At 31.2% G+C, this 24,164-nt stretch overlaps 1 protein-coding gene across 4 annotated transcripts; it reads right to left on the reverse strand.

The window, feature by feature from the left end:
- Positions 1-48: 48 nt before the first annotated feature.
- On the reverse strand, positions 49-23,944 carry LOC108774563 (1-phosphatidylinositol 4,5-bisphosphate phosphodiesterase). Of its 4 annotated transcripts, none has more exons than XM_018540704.1 (20): positions 23,707-23,944; positions 13,779-13,833; positions 11,426-11,654; positions 11,244-11,303; positions 10,762-10,899; positions 9,635-9,714; positions 9,071-9,206; positions 8,884-8,984; positions 8,198-8,364; positions 7,657-7,867; positions 6,884-7,142; positions 6,386-6,580; positions 6,077-6,275; positions 5,716-5,873; positions 5,426-5,632; positions 4,317-4,689; positions 3,871-4,032; positions 3,628-3,805; positions 2,782-3,232; positions 49-900 (listed from the first exon to the last, which is right to left on the reverse strand). In XM_018540704.1, the coding sequence occupies exons 3-20, from the start codon at positions 11,594-11,596 to the stop codon at positions 829-831; spliced, it is 3,318 nt and encodes a 1,105-aa protein (XP_018396206.1). In that variant the 5' UTR covers positions 11,597-11,654; positions 13,779-13,833; positions 23,707-23,944; the 3' UTR covers positions 49-828. The 4 variants fall into 4 exon arrangements, with proteins under 4 accessions (XP_018396206.1, XP_018396204.1, XP_018396205.1 ...); XM_018540702.1 differs by having other exon boundaries at positions 6,380-6,580; XM_018540703.1 differs by having other exon boundaries at positions 10,762-10,902.
- Positions 23,945-24,164: the final 220 nt, after the last annotated feature.

Here is a 24,164-nt window from a genome sequence, read left to right on the forward strand (position 1 = left end):
AATTTATGTAAATAACATTATATTATAATGAAAACAACAACGTAGTAATCATTATACTAGGCTCTTGTTTGAAGTTTATTTACAATCCTATATGACCATTCATGTAAGGGCCATGTAAGAGGCGCTTCCTTCGATCTATAAATTGTAGTCCGCGATTGTAAATTGCGCGGTCTCGAGATTCTCAAACACTCTATACTTAATACTCTAGTCATTACCAGCAATCACGAGAATTATCGGCTAGGTCCGACCATGAGAGCGTCTCTCAACTTAAGGTATGTATGGTCTAGGAATCATCACGATAACAGAGAAAGTTCCTCCCAATATTAGGCATCGATTCACGAATACAGACAAATTTCACACACGCCCACACACATACATGTTTTCCACTCTGATAGACTTCGACAATAGCGTTAACAATCGAAAAATATTCACTTCGACGAATCGCGCGATGCATCATTCGTTTCACATCAGCCACGACATGATATACGTTTTGTATATAAGTATAATATATATTTAATACTTGACTAGATCACTTTAGTTGTATTGACTCCCTCGTTAGTCTAGGTACTCGGAGACTATGGAGACATAAAATGTCTGCTTATAAAAAAATACTTGGCTGAATGAATTAGAAACGTTAATGTAGTTGCTTATTTTCTTTCTCTCTCACAATATGCGACATTTGTAGACACGAGAACGACATCTAATGAAATTTGATCCCAATTTCAAGTATAATTAACGATAGTAGTAAATTGTTTGAAAACAGTCCTCCCTTTCGCAACGTATTTCTCGCTACGGAGAAAATTTGCGGAGAAACTTGGCTGGCACTCATCACACGTAGAATTCAGCCAGCATCTTAGCCGGTTCGTAGTCCATATCCTCATTCTTGTACATATCCATGATCTGGAAAAGTCGTTTGTATGACTAAACCAATTATTTTGAGGAAAATGGACTTGATATTTTAAATAAATAAATGTATAAATGGAATACATTATGTTCAATTACATTAAATGTTATTATACATAAATATCTATTATTATTGTATACGTTTATGTTAATTAATTAATTTTTTATGTGAACTATTATAAAAGACTTCAATTTTTTTGTAATTAAAGAAATTATAATTTTTTGAAAGAAACATAAATTCATACATTATCTAATTAACAGATTCATAACAAATTATATTAAATAAAATAAAATGAAATATATTAACAAAATATGTATTAACAAATTTTTTTAAATAATTATTAATGCTAAAATATTATTAAAACATTTTATTTTATTTTATTTTAATTATTTCCTCGATTATTTCTATTTGAACACAAATTGCTTTTCAAAAAGATCTGCTTTTCAAACAACAGGTTCCAACATTGGATGATAAAGTTGTTAGTATTTTTTATATAAATAAAATTCTTTATACTTTGCATTGTAAAAAGCGAGCAAAATCTAATTAGCTTTTATTAAGTTATTGTTTTATTATATTATTAGATCTTTTTATTTTATAATAGACTTCACAATGTATACAATAAAAATTATTGCAATCACTTATAGTAAAAAATAAATTATTTTTTAAATTAAAGTTTTTTTTTAAAAATTATACTGAAATTTTGAAAAAGGCTTCATGATCAAATCATTCTGGCTAGTATGATATTGGAAAATTTAATTTTCAAAAGAAAAAATTTAGTACTACAAGATAAGTTAATATGTGTAAGAGTAATTATATTAACAAACAAAAAATTTTGGAAAAGTTATCCATATTATAAAAATATTAGTGTATATTAAGTATAGAGTATAATATATTTTCAATACGTTTCTTAAAGACTTTTATACATAAATTATAATAAAAATAAAAAAAACATGTACAAATAAAAAAATTCATATCAAAAATCAATAATTTCAGAATAATTTACATTTTTGATATTTTAAATCTGTTACAGTCCTGCTTATTTCGGATTAAAGAAACTTTATCGCAATATATTACCTATAACTTATTATTTATTTTGTTGTACAATATAGAATATCATAAATAATAAGAGAAATACAATAAAAAAATTTTAAGAAAAGATAATTATATTAAGGAAATAAAGAATTATATTAAATAAAATATTAAATCAAGTGCAATAATTAAAGCAACATAAGGAAGAAGTACAATAACAAAATTAAATTTAACATTTAATAAATAGAATTTAGCTTAATTATGAAACAAAAACGTACAATAAATTAGATTTTTCAACAATCTTTTCTCTTATCAAATTCGCTGTAAATATCACATCTCAACATTTATTTTATTAAAATAAATACATAAACATAAAAAACTTAAAAAATATTATAAAAACTTTCTATTCTCTCAACGGAATGTTAAAATAAACATTTAAGAGTTTAATATCAGATTGTATAAATTACTTACGATTACAAGTTATATAAACATATTAGATATATTGTTTCCGAGGGAGTAATCACTTAATGCAATATATCGTGAACAGAGTCCCCGAAATCATTATAAAATACATATAAAATTTCTACGTATAATCCAATAATTACATGTTCAACCACAAGAAAACATTGTGTAATATTAAATAAAATCGTTTACTAAATTACTTTATATATAGTAAAGAAAATTATTTATAATCAGATAAATTATGTAAATCAAATAAAATCATGTAACTTGTGAGATAATATTTCAGTTAGTGATTATCCCTTCGGTTTTCTACGTGTAAACGCAATGAATGTGCAAAACTATACTATCGGGAAAACTTCTAGCCTAGCGAGAGTCTGTTGTCTTACCGCGTTCATATCCTTTTGCAACTCTTCCAATTGCTTTTCGTGGACCACCTTAAGTTTCTCTTTCTCCCTGTTCTGTACCATTTGAGCGATTTTGCGCTCCTCCATAAATTTTTTTGTATTATTCTGCTGCTTTTCCCTGAGTCTGCCTTCCTTGATCCCGCGTGTCTTCAAGGTCTTGTCATTCATTACTTCCCTTGCGCTCTCCACCGACAGTTTCGCCTGTCGTGATGTTATTTCTTTCATCTCGCGATCGTGACGTGCGGTCTGCTGTTTCTGTTGCGCCAGCTGCGCGGTCATGCATAATTTGCACAGCTGCGTCCGTCGTTCTTCCAAATGTCCACGAATCAGATCGCGTTCCTCCCGACGCTGTCTGTCGGCGAGACGCGACCACTGGGTCGTCTGTTCAGAAACTGCGCGACGAACGATGGGGTCCCTCGAAAGTTCCGCTTTGCTAAAATTTTTACCACTTTTTGTAAAATTTAGTCATTGTATGTCTCTCTCTTATTTTGTTTTATAAGGATTTATTCTGCTATTATTTTAATCATTTGTTTGATATATATTTTCAATTCTTAATTCTACAAATTTTAAATTATCAGTTCTACAAGCTCAAATGATTTTATTTTAATCGCGCGCAAGTTTTGTTAGTATTTATTTCTTTGAAAAAAGAATTATACTTTAATTTTTTGTTTATATTTCAAATTCAGTTTATTTTATTATCTTCAAATTTTTTACACTATATTTTAAAATTGTAAATTTTTTTTTAAATTTTTTAAATTTTAATTTTAAATATAAATATATTTAAAATTAAAATTTTAAAAGAATGTAAATTGAATAAAAATGACTAACTTTTTTCCCTTAAAAATCTTCTCTATTGCTATACAATGTTGCTTCTGCACAGTGACTTTCTCCTTATGATGCCTCTTCTTCAAAGACTCCAATTCTTTTTGCTGTTTTCGTAATACTTTTTGATAACCCTTTTCGTGTCTCAAGGTCTCGAGAGTGATTGGATCGAACTTCATTTCCTCTGTAGAAATAAAATAAATATAGATTCATTGCTCACAATTGGCAATTCTATCTTGTATTTTATACCTCTTGGTTTTGCTGCATCTTGAAGATGAGATAATATATTATTTTTGTTGTCCATATTATTTTTACTATCACTCTCTTCAATTCCCAGACCCCGCATTTTAGTTTGCGACATGCTTTCAGATTTTCTAAATGCTCGCGGCGCCGTCAAGGCATCCATAAATTCTAAAAGAATTATAAAAAGTTTTAAGTATAGCATTAATCAATTATGTAAATTTTTTTTTATAAAAAAGAATGTTTTAAATAAAAGATAATCTTATTAATGAAATGATAATATAAACAAATAAAAAAATAAGATATATGAAATATTCAATTTAACAAAATTAACACGAAATACATAATTTGAGTAAAATTATATATTCTATTAAAATTATAATTATACAAATACAAAAATAAATAATAGCGAAAATTTATTATGTGATTATAAGACTAGCTAGTATCAAATGTACCTTCAAAACCATCTGGCACATAGATTTTTATATCAATGTTACAAAATAACATAGGCAAAGACATAGGAAAGTTGGCTTCAGTTCGCAACGCAATATGCCGATATCCAGCTTGCAAACCGTCCAAAGGAACGATTCTTTGTCCTAGCAGTTTGCCGTTCGATTCATCATATACCGCGAATCTCAAAGCGGCCAAATCTGGTAGAACGACTTTTCTGAAGAGGAAGGGCTCTTCATTGTAAACGGGGTTCAAACCGTTGGCAGGAACCACTCTTGTACGAAATTCCTTGCGTATCGTATCGGTTGGTAGGCCATACATTTCGACTTCAACGTACGTCCCGACTTTTTTATCGGATAAAAACTGACCAGCTATTACCTGGTATGATGTAATAACAAATCAATAATAAAACATCGTAAAAGTATTTTTCATTTTTAACAAATTTTTTTAAATTTGTATCTTTATATTGTATTTTTTATTATCCTATATCAATACAAAGAACTATTAGTAATTACAATGCATTTTGTATTCCTATTATTTTTTTAAATTGCAATTACATAACTTATATATAAAAGTTTATAAAACTTTTTTATTTATTTGTGTTATATATCAATCTATTTCTTCCTACTGTTGTAAAATTTTATAGTTATTATTATCAAGAATAACGATTTTTGCTTTTCATAATTATAAATTTAATATTATTACTGCAATAAATAAAATTAGATTTTTATACAAAAGAATAGTATAATAATATTTACTTAATATATATTATTGTTGATAAGATAACGATTTAGTAATTTCATATAAAGAGTAATAATAATAAGGCTTAGTGTCTTTCAGTTTTTGAACATGGCTGGAGACACTACCGCGTCTCCTAATATGTATTAAGAAATCAATAAAAAAATTAATGTTATATTTCACCAATATAATTTTACTAAATATTATATGGAAAAATTAAATTTAAAAAAAAATGCCACATATAAATTTGATAATGCATATAATAAAAACGAGAATGCTACAAAAATCAGTTTTAGGCAAATTATTTGTTTTTTTAAGTGAGATGAATCTATTTTCAAAAGTGACTTGAATTATCATTCAGAGGAATGAAACATACCTGAACGCTACACTGTGTAGCGATTACTCCATCCACAGGGCTCTCAGCAAAAGGATCGAAGCTCCTATCAGCACGTCTCATAAAATCCGGCTTTAATAAATAGCCCGAAGATCCGTTGTACTCGAATTTGCCTTGATTCAATTGCATGGGTAGATCCGCGGTTTGAAAGTTCAGCGACACCATTTGGCAACCAGCGTTCCAGAAGACCTATTTCGCGACGATCGATCATTGAATGACTTTTCTTCGTGTTTCCCGTTGCGCAAATTGCACTCTATAAGTTTGTGCTTTACCTGTGGCATATAGTTGGAAGAGTCGGCTCGTGTACCTTTCGGATAAATCCGGCTCATCTGCCGCTTGTTGTAATTTACAAATTCAATGGCAGAAGTTTTCAAATAGTTCAAGCCAGCCGTTTCCGAAAAGGAAGACATATTGTGATGAATGTTCTTTTCTGAAACAATATTTCGCTCTTAGTCGTAACTTACTGATTAATACACGTCATCAGTCATAGTTTCTATAATTGAGAGAATTCATTGAAGAATTACTCATTACAGAATATTGCAGAATAACTGAAGAACACTTATAATTCTGCAGAATAATTATAATTCTATATAAAATATAATTTTTTCTTAAAGATGCAAAAATTTCACTTACCTTCGGCCTCATCGAAACTGACAAACTTTATAGGTTGCGCATAGTTGACCATAGAGGACAGCCATGGATGTACATTGGTAGTACTTCCGATATAATTCTGAGCCACTGCCAACTCTATGCTTTCTCCAAATCCCACCGAACCAGTGCCAGATTGCTGTTGCTGAATGCCCGCTGACGTTATGGACTCAGAATTATCTTCCTATAATCGAGAAGATATTTTATCAAACAAAACTTTGATCGCTTAATTCGGTTAAAGTGAAGGGGCACTATCATGCTCCACCTGAGGATCATAATGACTGTTACTTTTACCGATGGCTGGTCCACAGCGACTGCGACCGTCGGCGGCGCACTGGCGTCTTCCTTGATCTCGTCCTCGATCACAAATTGACCTTGCTTGAAGAGCTCCAGTTCTTGCTTCTCGACTTCGGGCGTTAGGCGCTTGTTCTTAATGAGAATCTTACGTTTTAGTACACTAGGTGGTGGCAATGGTGCTCCTGGCTCCAACTGTTAATAATGTTTTATCTTTAAGTGCACTTAAAGCTATAATACAAAAAAAGCTACCAAATTTTAAGTAATTAATTAATCATAAATGCAAATTTTATGTAAGAAATTTAAAAAGAAACGCAAGAGCACAAGAAATTTTGCTCACATTTGTATGTTATCGGTTAGAATTATAAAGTTTATTGTAATTATGTATCTTAATAATAACTGAAAATATTTATTGGAGCAAATTCATATATGTTCAGAAGCTATTACTACGAAACATTTTATAATATCTGTGATTAATCGACACGCAAAGAAACTTACAGGATATTCTTTCAGAGGTTCTTTCAACAACAGGTCTCCCAAAATTTCATCACAGTATTTGGCAAGTTTGTATTGCTGCTTTTTGCTACAATGATTTTCGAAGCTGAGAATCACTGGATATTCCGATGTAACGAAGGCCGTGTCTCTGACTGCGTATATAACGTCCTTGAATAGAATGTCGGTGCACATGGCTTTGCCATGAGTGATTATCGGTTCCTCATCTTCCCCTTTGCCGTCCCAACAATCCAATTCGACGCACCTATAAATTTGGATTTAAAAAAGAGAAACTTGAAAAATTTCTAATCTTTGTAATTATCAATTATTCGTTATTTTATTACGGAATAACTTTATACAAATGATTGTTTACTAATATAAATATTATACTTTTCTCGTATCAATTAATAAAATAACAAATTAATAAATTAAAATTATTCCAAGTGTCACAAGGATCTACTTAATTATAACAATTTCGAGGCACATAAATAATAATTAGAAGAAATAAATATTTATTAAATTAATTCTTTTAAAACTATGTTATAATTTATTTTAAAAATAATAAATGATGAGCTAGATTGTCTTATATTATTCTAAAATATAGATAAATATGTGAATATATCAATGTAATTTCTCTAATGTATAATATTATATATTCAATCAGATACATTGATAATCTGACGCAATCGATACAGCTATAAATGCGTCGGATATTGAAAATCGCTACAGTTGCAAACAGGGAATAATAATTACTTTCATATTTATGTAGCGTTTGTTACCTGCATCCAGCCAATAGAACTTGTCTGTACATTTCGACGCTGCTCCTTCCACCAAATTGACGTCCGCTCAGGTATGTATTATGGCTCGAATTGATGTAATAATGCGCAAGAGATTGGTCCATATCCATATAAACGTCTAGTCTATCGAGGAAAACTGGCGCGTTCTCATCAGACATCAGGTACCTTATGAAGCCGTCCTTCGTCATCGTTCCTGGAAGCACGCAATTATGTATAAAAGAAAGTTGATTTGAAGCTACAAGGCGGTTCATTAATTCTTCAGTCACGGCTAAGCCAAATGACAGTCGATTGAATTTTGCCGATTTAATTTTGCAGGCTCATTAAAGTTTACTCCGTATTTGATATCTTTGACAGCTTAATACCCTAATATAACTAGTACGTAAAGAAAGATAAATGAAATATTTACGACAGAAATCAATATCTCGGGCTTTAGAGATGCGAACGATCTAATTTTAGATAGATTCGAGAGAACTGTTCGAGAAAAACATTTCGAGGATACATGATTTGTTTATCAAGCTCTTACTTTCATTACGGGTAACTTCGTTCTGCTCGTAATCATTAATGATTTCCAGCGCACGTTTCTCGTCATAGAATGGATACAGAATTTCGTTCAGAGTCGGATCCCTTTGCTTTTCATTAAGAAAGGTAATCAGTTGTTCCAAGTTAATTGTATCGGCCTTGCCCTGCGTTCTAAAATTTTCGAGATAAATTAATGCTTATCATAAAATCGTGATGCTTATCATAAAACAACTATGTCTGCCTGTATCATGTTAAAATGAAAAACCATGAAATATTGCAAAAAATAAAATGTATGTATAAAAATGTATAAACATGTATAAAATATACAATTTCCCATGTTTATTTTTTACTACCAACGCATATAAATGACGTAAAATAATTAAAATTCGTTTATTTTAATAATTTTGCTTATGTCACGCTAAAATAAACTCAAACCATAAAGTATAAAAAAAAATAAAATATATTAAAACGTATATTTAAAGATATATATATATATATATATATATATATGTGTAACATATATACACATAACTTTCCATACATATTTTTTTTATTACTGTTGCGTATAATATGAGATAATTAAAATTTGTAATTAGTAATAGTCGTTAAAAAAATGTGTTAATTATTTTTAAACAAAAAATGTATTTGATATATTTTTTAAGATTAAATTTTATGCAGAAAGGTACTCACATCGATTGAAATAATTCTTCTATGTCATTCCTCGGACATATTTTGTGATAAAGCGCGTAAAATGCATCAAAGGTAAAATCGTCAGGTTCTATCACGTCGTTCTAAACACAAACAAAAGTTTTTATGTAATAATTCCGCGAGATATAAAAGTGAAATCGATTATTTATTGTAATAATCATTAAGATACCTTTCCACTAGGTAGGCCTAATTCAGAGAGACACTGGTAAACGAGCTTTTCTGTTTTACCAGACGCGAAAGTTCTCGCAACTACTTTCACTGGAACTTTTCCATTAGGATCCACCAACATTCTGAGTCGCATCCAACTAAAATTGTGCAAAATATACGCTGTTTTATTTGCGATTCTATTGCTTTTTTAAAAAATGGGAAAATCATGTTCAGTTTGATAAATACATAAAGTATTTTTGTTAACTTTCGGGTTTTCGTCAAGTCCCTCCTATCATAAAATCTAATATAACTTCATTTAAAAAAAAAAAAGACAGAAAAGTAATTCAATAAATGTAAGTGGAAAAAGGAAAGAAAATTTAAAAGCTTTATAATGTCTGTTTAAATCGAATTTGCTTATTGCAAATTAAATATTCTTCTGCGTCAGAAAGGAATTAAAAGAACACGAAGTTATATTACATACATCTGTTGTAAAACACATTTAGGGCTAATTATTTCACAAAGGTAAACAGTATGATGTTTACGGACGCGTTAGTGTAAGTGTATATAAATGCATATGTAAACTTACTGTTTCTTCAGACACGTAAGCGGGCAAACGTTATTCGCTTTGACGTTATGCGTAATCGATCGAACGCCGTCCAACCATACCTATGACGACATATACGAATAAAGTAACATCAGTTTGTTCATTTTTTTTTTTAATGAAAAGAGTATATTGAGTCTGTTACGATAGAGACATAAATTTAAAAGTAGCGTTAAGGTAACTTTATCAGTTGTTATAACATGATGTACTATTAATTTATACGTTTGAATGTAGGTATAAGATAAGCTATTTATAACTGGAGAGAGAGAAATAATCTTGCTGTCTCGGCAAAACTGTTGCTAATTTAAATATTTGATACAAAAGCAATTTGAATAGCAACTTTCTTAAATATCATTGATTTTCAATAGTATTAAAATATATAAAAAATACGTGAAATTAACGAGCTTCAAGTAAACAGTTGATGATAGATGTACTGCCTGATAATATTTCAACCCAAGAAAGGTGTCCAATGATAACTTAATAATGCCATAACGATGCCTTTAACGTCAATAAGACGTCATTAAAACGTCACTTTGTTACTTAAGAAACACATGATAATTAGTCATAATTCATTTCAATGGAATTGTCAAGTTGTTTAGCATAGCACGTACGGTACGCGATAAGAAATCGATCGTAACACGATATACAGAACCGTGTATGGCACATTCACGCTATTTCCTCTCCATCACGATAGAAACTAGCGATTCTCTTGAAAACGACACGGAAACACGTAACTGAGAGAAATAAAGGAGCAGTATAAAGCAAATCGATCGAGAAATTTAGCATAATCGCGATTACACATTTATGTCGCATCGCATGTTACGTTTCGCAGAAGCTGTTACGAAAAAGTATTAAGAATTGATAATAGAGCATATTGCAATCTAATAATGTCGTCAACGTATAATGATACTTATTATGTAATGACACTTTACTATTTATATCCACAATAAACTATGAGAAAACAACAATTTCATAAAATGATAGCGATCCTGGACGCTACATCGGTATTGTATCACTCCGCTAATAATAGTTCATTTGACCGATAAATCGAATGGCATAATCGATGCCGTGCTTCCGCCGTTATCAGGATTAGTGTGCGACACGTGTGTTACCTTGGCTGTAACAGGATCCGGACATACGACGTGCTGATAGTTGATATTTGTGTAATCTGCGCCAGAACAGATGGTCAGACTTTTCTCTTCCAACTGTTCGCCATGCTTGCTAAGCAGCTTGTCAAATAACTTGGGGTCCTGCTTAAAATGCGTCGGTTTTATTAGCTATAAAACGTTACCGCGTATTTTCTTATATATTTTTTTAATAATAAATTAAACTAGACTGCTAAATTAATTAATTGAAGCGCCAAACAGTATCGAGGCTAAATCTCTCGATATTTCTGTGTAAATTTTTAAATGCATCCTTCAGTACTTCAAATATAACTGTGCGCCGATCACAGCTATATGGTCTCGAAAAATCCTAAATTATTTTTTATCAATTTAATCGGTAAACTTTTTTTCCAGTAAATCCGAGCGATTATCGTAACTTTAACAAATTTGATTTATCATCATATTTTGATACGATAGAACAATTGTTTTACCTTAGGAACGCCTCCGGCTCTAATGTCACTCACTTGACATAACTCTATAACATCGCCGTCCTGCAAGGAGAAGAGATAGGATAAAAATAACCGTATATATTCAGAACTTGCGAGAATGTAGCTTACTCCTTTATCGAGAGGGACGAAAGGGCAGGAACAAAAGGGCAAACAAAAATCCTCACCTTTCCCTCGCTCTGCCAATAGATAAAGAAACCATACTCGTCGACTTTAAACAGACAATTTAGCTCAATTTCAGTGTTATCCTTCTCCTCCGTCCAACGATCGAAGACGCAGCCGGTGCGGAGTGCTTCCGGCACCTCAATCTGCCAGTTGAACTCGAATCTCTTCGTCATCTCCGCGTCGTTCTACCAACTTCCGGCAAAGTCAGCCTAGATACGGCGTCTTCCGGTTCTGTCAACAAGGATCAACGGCGTGTCGTTAAAAGCATCTCCATCGAGCATCTTTCCTGTGCCGGTCGCCGTCAAATGTGTCGAATTGAGTATCTGCTTTACGTCCGTGACTTTGAAGTTCGACATTTATATTTCGCATTCCTCGTACTCGTCCGTAAATTGTTGTAATAAATTAGGATTGCACAGTATACCCGCAAGTGAGTTTGTGTGCAATGAGCGTAAATCTCGGAGAGTTTATATTTTGCACGTATATCTAACGAAATCAACATTTATTCCGTGGATAGTTTATATCGTGGAGGTACGAAAGCGTAACATATAACAGGTAGAAATTACCATTATTACTTGTATAAGATGGCGATGATTGGCGAAACACGCAATAACGCTGACATTCAGGTGGACTTCGTTCTGACATGCAATCTGCTTGTTTAGAACTCGTTTAATCGGATATTTAATTAATTAATTATTAACTACGACCTGCATGGCCTCCGATAAGTAATACATAAACGTAATATCTCAATAGAGCCTTCTGAACCTTAATCGGACATTAACCCCTTTATAAAATAAAGTATCAAAGTTTCTTGACCTTTAACCTATCGGTTACCACATATAAGCAAACTCCAATATTAAAATCATTTTTTTAAAGAATTCTGTGCAAAAAAATTCCAATAAATAATACGCGACATCAATAATATCTTGATTACATTTTTATGTTTAATGCTTCATCACTATATTATAATGCGAAAAATATTTTTAAAAATTACAATGTTTGTCTTGCTTCAAAATTTAATAGATATACGAGAAAAAAATTGTTATTGAAAGACAAAAAAATTAATTATGCATTACTATTTCTGTTATCTCTTTTAATAATACTCGTTATCGTTTGTGCCTAATTATCTTTATTTTGTTATCTTTTTTTCATTTTCTTTGTATTTTTTTTACAGAGAAATGAGATTATATTACATATTTCAACATTAAAAACAGATTATTGAAAATATTTTTTCCTCACAAAAGATTGCACACAGTTTTAAAGCCGAAATTAGACTACGCATTAACGATTGAAAATAAAGATTGAAAATTGAAAATTAACCAATAAGGACAAATAAATATTAGCTCCTATTATTTTGATTGGTCGAATTTCAATCTTTCAATCTTGAATCTCGACTTTAGTGCGTAGTCTGGTTCCGGTCTAAACACACTGCTCAATATTTCTTTCTCTATACGTAGAAAATAAAAATAAAAATTTTCACTGTATAATAGCGTTGAATATTTTTTAATATCTTGCCATAATATGTGCATCTCATCTACAAATTTCAAGTATACCTCGCTTTCTTTCTTTATATATATTATACAACTTTTCAGTTATTCTTATTTAGCATTTTTTTCGCGAAGACTTAAATAGTTTTAAAAAAGCAAATCCTCTTTCTCGTTCTTTTTTCAGAATATTTATTATTCTTATTTTCGAGTCTTCTGAGAGACTTAATTTTACCTACAGAAGTTGAAGGATTGGAATTAGAATAGAATACGTTGCAATATATGAATAGCCTTAGAATTTGCATAAAAAATTGAAAAATCTGACACTGATGTGAGAAAAGACGTCATCACAGACTTTGTTATACAGAAGCTATAGTTCGAAGAAAATGGCTAAGTTCTTTTTTTTTTACACACAATGTAACGTCACGGAACGCTTTCTGATGATATAAATAAATATCTTTTGTGTATCATGACGTGCAGTATACACTATAGCTACGCTATATAAATTTTGAAGAACATATTACATGAATATTATCATTTAAAAGTTTGGCAATATAAATAAACTTTTCTTTTATCTCTGATGTTGCAGTATATGCAATAATTGGAATGTATACCATATAATGAATTATGTGATTTAAGGGTCGAATATTAAATCTGTATTTAGAGTACGTTTTTCACTTGAAACTTTTGGATTTTTGATAATCGATAGTTCATCATGCTACAGAGAACCTTTTAGCATCGTTGCACCGATTAACCTTTATACGAACTTGCACTATGTAGGACAAAGCACACTTAAATGTTGCCGAGTGAAAATATCAAAAAGTTCTATTATATATTATTACAACAGTATCGTAAAGTCGTAAGAAGTACTTACAATGTTAAGAGCGTCTCTTCCGAGTTGACTTGCTCATTTTAACTCGCTGTTGCACCTGCAACAAAATATTTAATGGATCTTAATGTAAATTTTAATAATTAAAAACTACTTTCCAGAATATTTTCAGTGAAATATGTTCGTTTAAAAAGTAAATGCTGTAGAGATCGATACGCTAGAATTATTTCATGACAAAAGATACATTGTCTTTATATTTAAATCTTTCTCTTATCTCTCTTACTATATACATATATCGAGATTAAAAAACATCCAATTAAAAATTTCTAGCTCTTTTTTAATTTATTTTTCGCGTAGTGAACCTCTCACACCCTCATCCTATTAAACAGCGCGTTAATTATATCTGCGGGCAAACACGTGCTTTTCTGAAATAGGTTTCACTCTTCGATTAAGTGTCTCAATCGATACCCCTGTATAATTACAATGAGCTTACGTAATAGGTTACGTATGTTTAAGTGAAGCGTATAAAATCTAGATAATAACCTTTGCATCATTAAATCTATTCTGTCAATGATGTATTTCGATTGTAATACCATACAGATATCATAGTATATACCTATGTATTACATTTTTTCACTATTCACAATTTAAAAAAAAGTAATATCGATATAAGAAAAGGGTATTTAAATATCAAGTATTTAATGCATCAGGTAAATCAATTTGTGCATTAGTTTTGTTCCTAGATACTTTCTCACATTTTTTAAATAATAAAAGTAAAATGTAAAGAAACACGGAAATGTGTGCAGCCGACTAGAGTTACAAAATGTTTTCGAATCACGTGACTGACAAAAAAGGTTTAGAAAATAATTGTAATTTAAAATTTTTTTAAATATATAGTCGCAGAAAATGTTTTATTGTAATTACTTTAAATATTTTCTGAAAATATATTTCATTAATTAAAATGTTTATCGATGAGACTACTTTGCCGATAATGAAATTGTTTTCTTCTATTATCTAGATTAAAAATACATCAAAGTAATTGCGAAGGGTAGAAAACAACAACTTGACGTATCACACTTACAAGATTTTTATTAATAGATAACGTGGCATTTCGTTGTCTTTACGTAAAAGGCAACTCTAGCACACATTTCTCGATATCTTTAGTAATTCACACGGAATTTATCTTTCGAATAAATTAATAAATTGTAGAATCATTCTTAATGCTAGAATTATTACAAGTATGAAAGAACATATTAATCTTTTAAACATTTTTTTAATGATGGAAAATATTTAGTTAATAAAATATGCATTTGGAAATTTGGGAAGTTATCTATCAATTAATTATTATAAGGAAAACATATTAATAATTTTTTTAAGAATGGAAAGCATTTTTAATTAATAGAGTATGAAGTCTTGTAGATTTTAAAAGATATTACTTTTAATCTTATTTAAAAAATTAACAATTTTTATAGAAATGTAGAGAATGGCAATATATTAAATTTTATAAATACAACATATTAATTGTTATGTTATATTCATAAAATTTAATATATTTTAAACGCCATTCTCTATACATTTCTATAAAAATTATTAATTTTTCCTGCTTTTGTACAAATACTTAATATAATTTATCGTACACTTTTTGCTGTTTAATTTAAAATTTAATTTTTATATAGTATAACGCTATATTTTATTAAAAATGTTATCATAGATATTGGTATCAATATGTATATCGTCAACGGATATCCCATGCTCTATCGCGACTTATCTTAATTGCTGCATCAGGAAATGGAAGCTGCCGGACGCCATATTCCGTACCTACGTACCGTATACCAACACGAGAAGGCACTCACGATTGAATACACATTTTTTAATATGGCTGTAAAAACATTTGCAGCAAACCAATTCCTGCTCGCACACAAAAAATACCTAACCTTTCGAAAAACGTTATTGTAACTCAAGAGTTTTAAGTTCTACAATATTATTAATTTTGTTAAAAAAATTAAATTTAAATCTACATTACAAATTTATTATAATAGGACAAATTTATGTTTATAAATTTATTTATTTCTATTTAGTGTTGTTGTATTTTGGACAAATATTATAACTATTACCTTTATCGAATTTTAGCATTTCTTTTACACAAAATATTTTAAATCATATCATACATTTAAATAAAATTATATCTATATTTTCAAAAATTTTAATAGTGTCATGTGTTTGTGTAGAAATAAATTGTCACTGCGTTTTCGGAATCCAGAAATGAAGCATGTTCGCATTTTGATCTATTATTAGATATTGACCTATGATTTTCGATTTGTAAATCTAAAGATACTTCACGATGAAGTTATCCTTGAGAATTTTAGTAGTTATAATGCGACGATGTTAAGACTGCAGTAAGAATTTTAAGCGAAGTTCAGAATTAAAAATGATTTAAGTGTAAAAATATGTGCGGGAAGATTATAAATGTTAGCTGAGAGTACATTGGCAATAATGTAGATATGGCAGCGGACTATAAAATTATAAGAGAGAGAGAGAGAGAGAGAGAGGAAGAAAGAGAGAGAGAGAAAGGGAGGGAGAATGAGTAAATATTATATTAATAAATTAAATACTTGTATATGAAAAAGTTTGTAATGATAACTCGCATACTTCATGGTTAAGGTCAACCAGAATAGAAATTATATAACTTTTTGCATTTAGCAAGGTATATTTGTTGATATATTATACACGTTACTGCTGTTACTAAAAAGGTAATTAATAAACTTAGTGCATATATATACAATATATTATATGAAAAATTATATTTAAATTAAAAATTAAAAAATTATTTAAATAGCAAGTGAACAAAATAATAAAATTGTTTCTGTAAAAATTATATTTAAAATAAATTATAATAATTTAAATAATCCTATCATAAGAATATATATAATACAGTTGTCTTTGTTTAATGTATAAATCAGTTTTGACAAGTATATAAATATATGGAACTCTTAACTACCTTGACCTATAATTTGATGGAGAATCAAGAGAGAGAGAGAGAGAGAGAGAGAGGGAGGGGAGGAAGAGGGAGGGGTGGGAGGAGAGAAATAGGATTATAGAACAAGTTTTCGAAACGAATAAACGTAGAGATTCCAAAAGCAAATATTTAATCTCGCCAAAACTCGCCATTTACGACATCGGTAGCCACAACTTCCGAGAAATTGCCACATCCTCTCGGATGTTTTCTACTTGCAGCAATGCAGTTTATTGTTGTATATATAGTAAATTTTACAGAGAAGGAATTCCAATTGCTGTCGATTTGTCAAACGATTAGCTAACGCTACAGTTTCACGTGTAATACGTTTATCGTGGGCAAAATGATTTTTATGAAATATTGCAGAGAATATTACAATGCAGGTAGAGATGATGCAATGCTTGTGCGTTTGCATCGGATATATCCGATATATACAGGGAATGATTTTGTTAAAGTATCTAAAAGTTTAACTAGATATATATCTGAAAATAATTTTGTCAAATTATCAAAATTATGATGGAGGACACTTAAAGCATATCATAAGCAATACAAATGAATGAAAAAAACTATATTCAGCTAAATAGGAAATTGTAACAATTTACATAAAAATATTATTAGGCAGCAAAACCTATCTTGACTATAAATTAATAAGAGCCGTCTTTTAAATTTTATTTTTGTACGAAATTTTGACATTTTCAATTCAAGTAATTGTATAAACTTTTATCATTTCCAATTGAATTAAAAATTGTAAAAATTTACACAAAAATATTAGGCAGCAAGACCCACACAGCATGCACACACGCGCGCACACACACACACACACACACACACACACACACACACACACACACACACACATACACACATTGATCGTGAATATTCATTCAGTTGCATTGAACATTACTCGATCCATATTCTCATTTAATAATGAACGATGTTTCAAAAAGTTTTGACATTTTAGCAATCAACTTGTGCGTACTACGTAATTATTTTAATAATTTATCAAAATTTTTTTTCAGATTTGTGTCTAGTTAAATTTTTACAAACTTTATCAAAGCCGTTCCTTTTGTACATGAAACGTACGATGAGCGTCGAATGCGAGAGCAAATGTCTACCATTAATGCGAGGATTTGTAATCGGCCGATACACCGATGTATATCTCATAGATACATGCGAGTATACAACGCGTGTCTATATAAACGGAATGTTTACGAAGCGTATAAACAGACAAGCGTTACGAAGATACATACAACGTGTGACTCGTGCCGCTGTACCTCTTCTCTTCGGCAAACTATGAAAACGTCCTTAGAGCTCAGCAACCTACATATTCCCATGAGCCAACCGCATTAACGATGTGTCATAATTTATGACTATCGTGATCCCCATCGTACCGCATTGCGACTTGTTAATGCAGCATTAAGAGCACCAAGATGGCGGGTGAAAGTAAAACTGAAGATAAGAAATCGGTTTGTAAGATAATCTGTATTGTGTTCCGATTAGTCATTGATAACCATTGATATTAATAATACATAATTGCTTCAGAATATATCATTGCTTAACATTTAATTTGAAAATGACATGATATAAAAATCTGCAGAAATCTCTGCAAAAAACAGAAATTAAATTATTATAGATTATCAATTAATTATAGAATTATACACAAATAGAGATTAAATTTTCAATAATGCAGCGTTTTTATTTGGTTGAAAACCTTGAATTTAGTTTTAGAAGATATTTTTGTACTTACACGTATACAGTTTAGAGAAGCATGCTTTATAAATAGTTTATCTTTGGATCGAGGTGATTTATTTAGTACTGCGATAGAGAAATTATGTAGCATAATCTAGCAAGAAATTTATGTTGGATCATACTCTCACACGGCCAAATATAGAAATACTAACTTCTCTTACATTTAATCTCTTCTCATTTTCACATGTATCTAATTTACTTTTTTATAAGATTAATTTTACATCATCGTGTATCTGTTGATCTTTGTATCTATATCAAACATGATTTTGTCGAATGCGTCCCACGTATTTTATTTAGTATGCTCTATATATGTTACTGCACACGTTCGTAACTTTCGTTTTATCGAGAATTTGTAAGCACAAGAAATTTTCAACAAAATATAACGCTTTATTACTCATAATTACAGAATAATTAACACAAAAGCTTTGACTTCCAAAAATTTGATGTAATTGTGAACACGCAAATTTGCAAAAAATTTAATGGTCTTCTATGCGCGTATGCATAAGTAATTTATTTATAAATTTATTTCCACATTTATTATTATTTATTGTATTTTAGTGTTTTTTCCATGTAGATAAACCTGCGTTCATTATACTAGAATATAAATATCTTTTTACGTATATAAATAAATCTTTTTATTATATATAATATAAATAATTTCTGTCGCTACAATTATCATTTGTTATAAAATTATCGTATACATAACAGTATTATTCTGTAAATGTTTCCAATTTTTTGTAGTATGATAAAGTTATTTATGCAACTAATAATCAATGACAAATAATGTTTTATAGTTGTAGTATTTTCACTTTCAGTGATTACGCACGAAGTTATCTAATCGTCTGTTAAAATCAAAATTAATTTATAATTGAAACAAGTTTAATTGATTTAAGTAATATGAAAACTACTAAATTAAGATGCTTCCGCCGCGAAATGATTAACGAAGCACAAAAAAGTATAATAATACAGTGGAACCATCCAACTAAAACGTTACATAATTTGTGAAGAAATCTTAAGAGTATTAAACAACGTCTGCTGCAAAAAATCAATTACTAAAAGACCGTGATTCAATTACCTAGTGCGGATCAATAATTATATAATTTCCGGATCTTTCGAGGTTGAATTACACCGTCGCGACATTGACCGCTCAATCGCTTAATACACCTAATGGCCACTTTAGGAAGAATGGAAACAAATGAGGCTTATGACCTGATAGCCTCTGTTTTATAGTAGACATATTTTTATTACGTAACTTACATTGCACACGTGCTAAGTTTCATAGATACTCCTGCATGAGACTTATATCATTAACTATTAAATTTAGTACTAATATTCAATTTAATTAAAAAAAAAACGTTAATACATAAATTTTAAGTCGAGATTAGGTATATTTGTAGATGTTTATTTAAAGAGAAAGAAAGAAAAAGAATAAATCAAATTTAATATACCTAAAATTATAATCACTTGAAGTTTACAAAACAGATAAATGTATAACATTAAAAAAATTAATATATTAATATATTAATATTTTAATAAATTATCAGATTTAGATTGACTCTTATTCGCCATTCTCAACGTATTAATTAATATTTTATCATAGTTTTTAGTATACGAAAAATGCTTGAGATCTGTAAGAAATTAAAAAATTTGTACATTTATTAAAAGAGTTAATTATATAATTTCCGGATCTTTCGAGGTTGAATTACACCGTCGCGACATTGACATTTGCAACGTTAAAGTAAGAAATTGTATTAACATAGATATATTTAATAACTAATGGCATGATATTTACAGAAATAGATAAGAAAATTATATTTTTAATTTCTCTTTATTATTTCTAATTATTAATTAGATATATAATTCTAAATATATACATATTATTTTAGTATGCGTTTTTTTATATAATGTCACATGAGCTTTTTATTATTATAATTGTTATAAGTTATGTTATGTCTTTTATCGTTATCGACTGTATAATGATACCAAGTGTACAGATAGTTCGCGTTATGTAATAAAAAATATGTTATGCAATATGTTTGTGGTCGTAATTTACTCACTTCTCGTGTTTGCATTCTGTGTGGTTAAGGCGAGAAAAACCGATGATTCGACATCCATATTATCGTTAAAATTTATGAGCGTATTTCTCTCACGATGCGGAATTTGCCGAAAGATTAGAAATTATTTTAAGATGCAGATCCGTGTTTCCAAAAAGGTCTTGCACTTTGCAACTGTAGTATTTACATGCAGATATTTTGCATTATTATGCGGACCAACAAGTTCGCATTTTATCTGACAAGGATAAAACTTGCATCGTAATAAAGTTTCTTGTGAGATCACCATCCAATTGAACAATTGCGCAATTAAAGTTTCCTCTAAGCTATTATTGCATTTTTGCGGCAATATTTTTCCGAGAAACATCGTGTCGCGTTTTTGTTGCTATGTACAAAGGGAACGAAAGATAATAATATCTTTTGAGAGTAAAGATAGCAGAAAAATGTTCTGATATAATTATTTAAATTATGAAGTTTTAAAAAGGAACGCTTTGTGTATTTTCAACATTACGCATAAGGAATGAGAAAAAGATAATGATAATTTTTAAGAGCAACCGATAGCAGAAGAATATTCTGATATTATTATTTAAATTATCAAGCTCCAGAAACGAAATGCTTCATATATCTCCAATATTATCAAGTAAGGAATGAGAAAGCCACATTAAAGATAAAAAATATAAATAATATTCTGTGCGTATACTGAGAAAAATGTTCTGATTAAACCAACAAAAATACTTAACAGGAATGACATTTTGGTGAAATTCAACGGAATTTTTTGTTATCGTAACCAAATTTTCTGTTTGTTCTCAACTTCTCACTAAAGTGTCATTGGCTGCGTTCAATAGAAAAAGTAGTCCCGCAACTGTTGTAAGATTCTTTAATATGATTGGTTTATAGTTTTATACAATCAGGTAGCAACTTGCTATCATTTATCATCATTTTAACATAAAAATGACAATAAAGATATTATTTTAACATTAAAATGACAGCAAATAAAGTCAGTTTATTACTGAATAGTTATATCTAATGAGAAACTATAAGGATAAAACCAATCATATTAAAGAATTTTACAATTGCAAAACTGCCTTTTTCTGCTAAACGCAGCCATTTTTGTTGTTTTAATCACAGAACATTTTTTCAGCGTGATTGATATCTGTCAATTGCTTCGTTCGAAAATATACTTGTTAATTAAAAAAAAAACCGAATGTCTTGCTAGAGAGCTCAGTCGCTCTATTTTTCAATTTAAAACGCGTCTGCGAGATTGGCGTCTATTTGAGACATGCACTAAAGTAACATACACTATAGCACCATTCAATTTCCTCGCAATCGCGCCAAGATAACGAGGAGCTCAGGTATACGTGGTATTCGCGACACGTCTCGACTCGGCGAATACGAAGCCGACGACGGTTGGCTGATGACGGATGAGAAATCCGAGGGATCAGGTGTCGGACCGACGACGGTCGACCCGGCCTGACCTCGCGAGGGAATGTCGTAACATTCGCGCACGACGACGGCGCGGCGCCTCCGAGTTCCCTTGACCTCGAAAATCCCTCGGGAAGCCTGCTGTCAGGGTCGCGTCCCAATATCCATCGCGGCCTCTATTCCGCGCACCTATCTCGCGCCTTATTCGTGGTTTATCTCCTCCCAGCGATAGCACGCCGCTGTTAATTAGTAAGTCTTCGTCGCCGCTCGCTTCCTAGCGCGAGTGTGTGCGTGCGGCCGGATGGCGCTCAATGCGCGTATATTGCGCGCGTGATATCACGCATACGATACGCGACCGTCAGAGTAGCGAGAGAAGGTGGAAAAGTGTAATGAGAGAAAGAGAAAGACAGAGGCGGAGCGAGAGCGGGAGTGCGAGCTAGTACCGCGTGGCGTGCGAGTATACGCACGTACAGTGCGTTTGGTTAATGGTTGCCGTGTCGATTGGACCCATTCTTTCATCAAACAATATATCTCCCGTAAAGGGAATCCCTTTAGGATATATCATATATTCCGAACGGTGTTAGTTTAGCTGACTTTTTTTTTTTAGAGACTGACAACCACTTAACTAAACTAAAAAGTGTTCCTAATACAATCTATAAAAATCAATAAATCACATTTTTTTATTATTGCAGTTTTGGGGGGATTTTCAAATTAAACATCTCTACACTTTTTTCTTTAATTTTACTGATACTGTACCAGTTATTCATACATGCATACAATAATGAGTTATTTGCAGATATGATTAATTTGAAACATTTTCTAATTTAAATGAGTAACCAACATCTATAGAAGAAAAAAGCCAAACTAACGCATCGTTCGGAATGTACTCTTAATAATTGATAGTATCAAGTGAAACGTTTTAATTCATTATGACCTTAGAAAGTAAATTATAACCGTGGTTGTCCTCGTCTTACTAATGGTCTGAGTAATTAGTGGTTAATACTGCGCAAATAGGAAGCGATAATGCATTTGGTACATTGCCGTCCGGTTCGATCATGATGGTACGCCCTTTATATGCAAATTAATTACACGCAGAGCGCCAAAGCAATTCGAAGCGCTCACTGATTATGATAAACGGAAATATTAGTCCATACTCTTAATGATCTATATTTAACATTAAAGGCAAATGCTTCGATATTTTATTATATTAAGTAAAGTAATTAAAAAAAAAACAAATAATTATATTTAGCAACGTTCGAACTGAAGTCGGCAAAATTTTTTAAATATAAGAATAATTATAGACAGATTCACTTATAAAAATTAATCTATTTAATACTGGCTAATTTAATACTGAAAATTACTTATTTTAAATATTAAGGGAACTAAACAATAGTGTTTTTATTATTCAAAATAGGTAATTAATTATCTCTTTTCAGTGTTAAAATTTCTGTGAGGATTTACGTGAAGAAAAAAAAAATGCGTGGTGCAGGAACGAGGATGGCAAACAACTGTCGTTCGCAGAAGAAAATACGGATGTACGCACTTCGTGCACGAAATCGAAAATACAGAAACGGAGTTTCAACCGGTGCACCGTGTATGCGCGCGTGCAAGAGCGCGGCACGCGTGACATGTCTCATGACCGCGTACTGAAGCGTATACGTCGACAACGTCAGCTGTACATGCGTAGTCTCATAGAATTGTCTAAAAAAAATTGACAGTGCGAATTCCTCGGTCTTACCGCTGGGTCGGTTTTCCCCGCCCGCGCGTGTGATTATCCGTCGAACGACGAAAGCGGCAGCGGTGACGGCGGCGATCTCATCCTCCGACAGAGCTCCGCGCGCACATCGGCTCCGCGGCGGGCACCCGCGAACGGTGAAAATTTTCGAAGTGGAAACGGAAGATAAAGGGCCAGACGCGGAATGTCTCGTACGCGTGAAATTACGCTCCGGCGCCGGACGTCCTCCGGGCGCGATGGAAGAAACTGACGCTGCCGCACCGTATCTGTTAACCACCAGCCGTCTGGCTCGATACCGTCTTTTTCCCCTGCGCGCATGTGCCGCTCGTGACCGTCATTCAGTTTCCACTACATCTTGTCGGCAAGAACGAGATCTGCTCGTTCCGAGGCTATTGCATCACGAGCGTGGAACGTAATCCACGTCGGAAGTAATGCTCGGAATATTCCGGCGATCGAACGTA

This window comes from Cyphomyrmex costatus, unplaced genomic scaffold (genome assembly GCF_001594065.2).
Source record: "Cyphomyrmex costatus isolate MS0001 unplaced genomic scaffold, Ccosl1.0 scaffold26, whole genome shotgun sequence".
NCBI classification, from domain to species: Eukaryota; Metazoa; Arthropoda; class Insecta; order Hymenoptera; family Formicidae; genus Cyphomyrmex; species Cyphomyrmex costatus.

What these genes read in the sequence shown, in the direction of transcription:
- LOC108774563 (XM_018540701.1), bottom strand. Translation starts at nt 11,596, where the DNA reads ATGACGAAGAGATTCGAGTTCAACTGGCAGATTGAGGTGCCGGAAGCA. An exon ending in GTTCTATTGGCTGGATGCAG is followed by an intron (nt 7,143 to 7,656) that starts GTAACAAACGCT and finishes CCAAATTTATAG; the next exon opens with GTGCGTCGAATTGGATTGTT. An exon ending in AAGATTTTTAAGGGAAAAAA is followed by an intron (nt 3,233 to 3,627) that starts GTTAGTCATTTT and finishes TAAAAATTTTAG; the next exon opens with CAAAGCGGAACTTTCGAGGG.